Raw genomic sequence first — 1,796 nt, 5'->3', positions numbered from 1 at the left:
GGTGGGGGCAGAGTGTGGCCGTGAGCCCTGCACTGGTGATGTCCCCAGGGTGTCACCCTTGCTCCGGGAGGTGGGTGGGCTGGAGGATGTGATGGGGCTGGAGGTGGGCACCGTCAGGGTGGGGGTGGGATGGAGGGACACGTCCAGCAAAGCCCAACTGGGTTTAGGGGTGGGGGTTAGAGAGGTGGGGATAGGGGACACATCCAGCAAACCACCCTGGGATGGGGCAATGGGTGGGGGACATGTCCAGCGAGTCCCAGTTGGGTCTGGGATGGGGGTGGTGGAGCAGGGGACACATCCAGGGAACCCCAACCAGGTCTGGGATGAGGGTGGTGGAGCAGGGGGCACATCCAGGGAACCCCAGCCAGGTCTGGGATGGGGCAATGTGTGGGGGACACATCCAAGGAACCCCAACCAGGTCTGGGATGAGGGTGGTGGAGCAGGGGACACATCCAGGGAACCCCAACTGGATCTGGGATGGAGGTGGTGGAGCAGGGGACACATCCAGGGAACCCCAACTGGATCTGGGACAGGGGTGGTGGAGCAGGGGACACATCCAGAAAACCCCAACTGGGTCTGGGACGGTGGTGGTGGAGCAGGGGACACATCCAGGGAACCCCAACCAGGTCTGGGATGGGGATGGTGGGGGAGACACCTTCAACAGACCCGGGGGGGGGGTCTGGGCAGGGACCAGCTAACGTGGCAGTGGCTCCTCTCACAGCTCCGTCGGTGACCGATGTGGACCTGGAGGCGGGAGGGAGCAGGAAGCCCGTGTCCCAGCGGGACACCCATGAGGTGGGTGCTGCCCCGGGGACCTCCATTCCCTCCCCATTCCCAGGCGTGGACAGACTGTGGCCACCTGGGGACCAACCCCATGCCAGCCCCTGGGGACACCAGGGTAGGGGGGCACACTGGCACGGTCAGCTGCACCTCTGGGGCTCCTGGGGGTCTCTGGTGTGGCAAGGGGGACCCTGACACCCCCCTGGTTCCATCTGCAGGGCTACGTGGAGCTGCACGAGCTGGTCATGGACACCACGAAGGAGCTGTGCTGGATGGAGGCCAGCCACTGGCTCAAGCTGGAGGAGGACTTCAAGGAAGCCGGGCACTGGGGCCAGCCCCATCTCTCCTTCCTGACCTACCGCAGCCTCCTGGAGATCCGTCGGGCTTTGGCCAAAGGTGGGGGACACCGGCAGGGGCTGGGAGGGCAGCGGGGACCCCGCGCTGGCCGGTCGGTGACGGTGATGTCCCCACAGGCGCCGTGCTCCTCGACGTGGAGGCCAACTCGTTGGCAGCCATCGCCCACGTCCTCATCGACCAGATGATCTACGAGGGGCAGATCAAGGCTCAGGACCGGGATGACATCCTGAGGACGCTGCTGCTCCAGCACAAGTAAGATGGGGGCCGACAGCCCCATGGGGTGGGGGGGACACCCCAATATCCAGGCTGGATCCAGCCCCAGCGATCCAGCCCCACTGGAGCCTGGCATGGGGTGGAAAAGCCCTAAAAATAGCCAAGTTTGGGGGTTCCCGTGCATCCCTGGGGCTGGGGCTGGTTTTATGGGGTTTTGAGGGGGGGTCAGTGGTGCTGGCCCATCTGACACCGTGTCCCCCCCCTGGTTGTTCTAGACACCCCAGCAAGGACCAGTCGATGGGGACCCTGCTGCCGGCGCAGCTGCAGCGCTCGGGCACTGGCCGGGGAGAGACGGAGCAGCCGCTGCTGCGGGAGCAACAGCCCATGGAGATGCGCAGGCTGGCAGGGACCGAGCAGGCGAGTGGGGAGCAGGGGGGCACCGGGGG

The 1,796-nt window shown here is 66.0% G+C and overlaps 1 protein-coding gene across 1 annotated transcript in view; it reads left to right on the top strand.

Moving 5' to 3' along the window:
* The window catches only part of SLC4A1 (solute carrier family 4 (anion exchanger), member 1 (Diego blood group)), a 28,678-nt gene that overhangs the window by 2,169 nt on the left and 24,713 nt on the right, over positions 1-1,796 (top strand). Inside the window, 4 exon segments of the mRNA XM_014956536.1 lie at positions 722-795; positions 999-1,176; positions 1,254-1,389; positions 1,626-1,767. Of these exon segments, the coding sequence (XP_014812022.1) occupies positions 722-795; positions 999-1,176; positions 1,254-1,389; positions 1,626-1,767 (530 nt within the window).

Source organism: Calidris pugnax, unplaced genomic scaffold (genome assembly GCF_001431845.1).
Source record: "Calidris pugnax isolate Ruff unplaced genomic scaffold, ASM143184v1 scaffold167, whole genome shotgun sequence".
In the NCBI taxonomy this organism is placed as follows: domain Eukaryota; kingdom Metazoa; phylum Chordata; class Aves; order Charadriiformes; family Scolopacidae; genus Calidris; species Calidris pugnax.
This window is presented reverse-complemented; position numbering and strand designations above follow the sequence as displayed.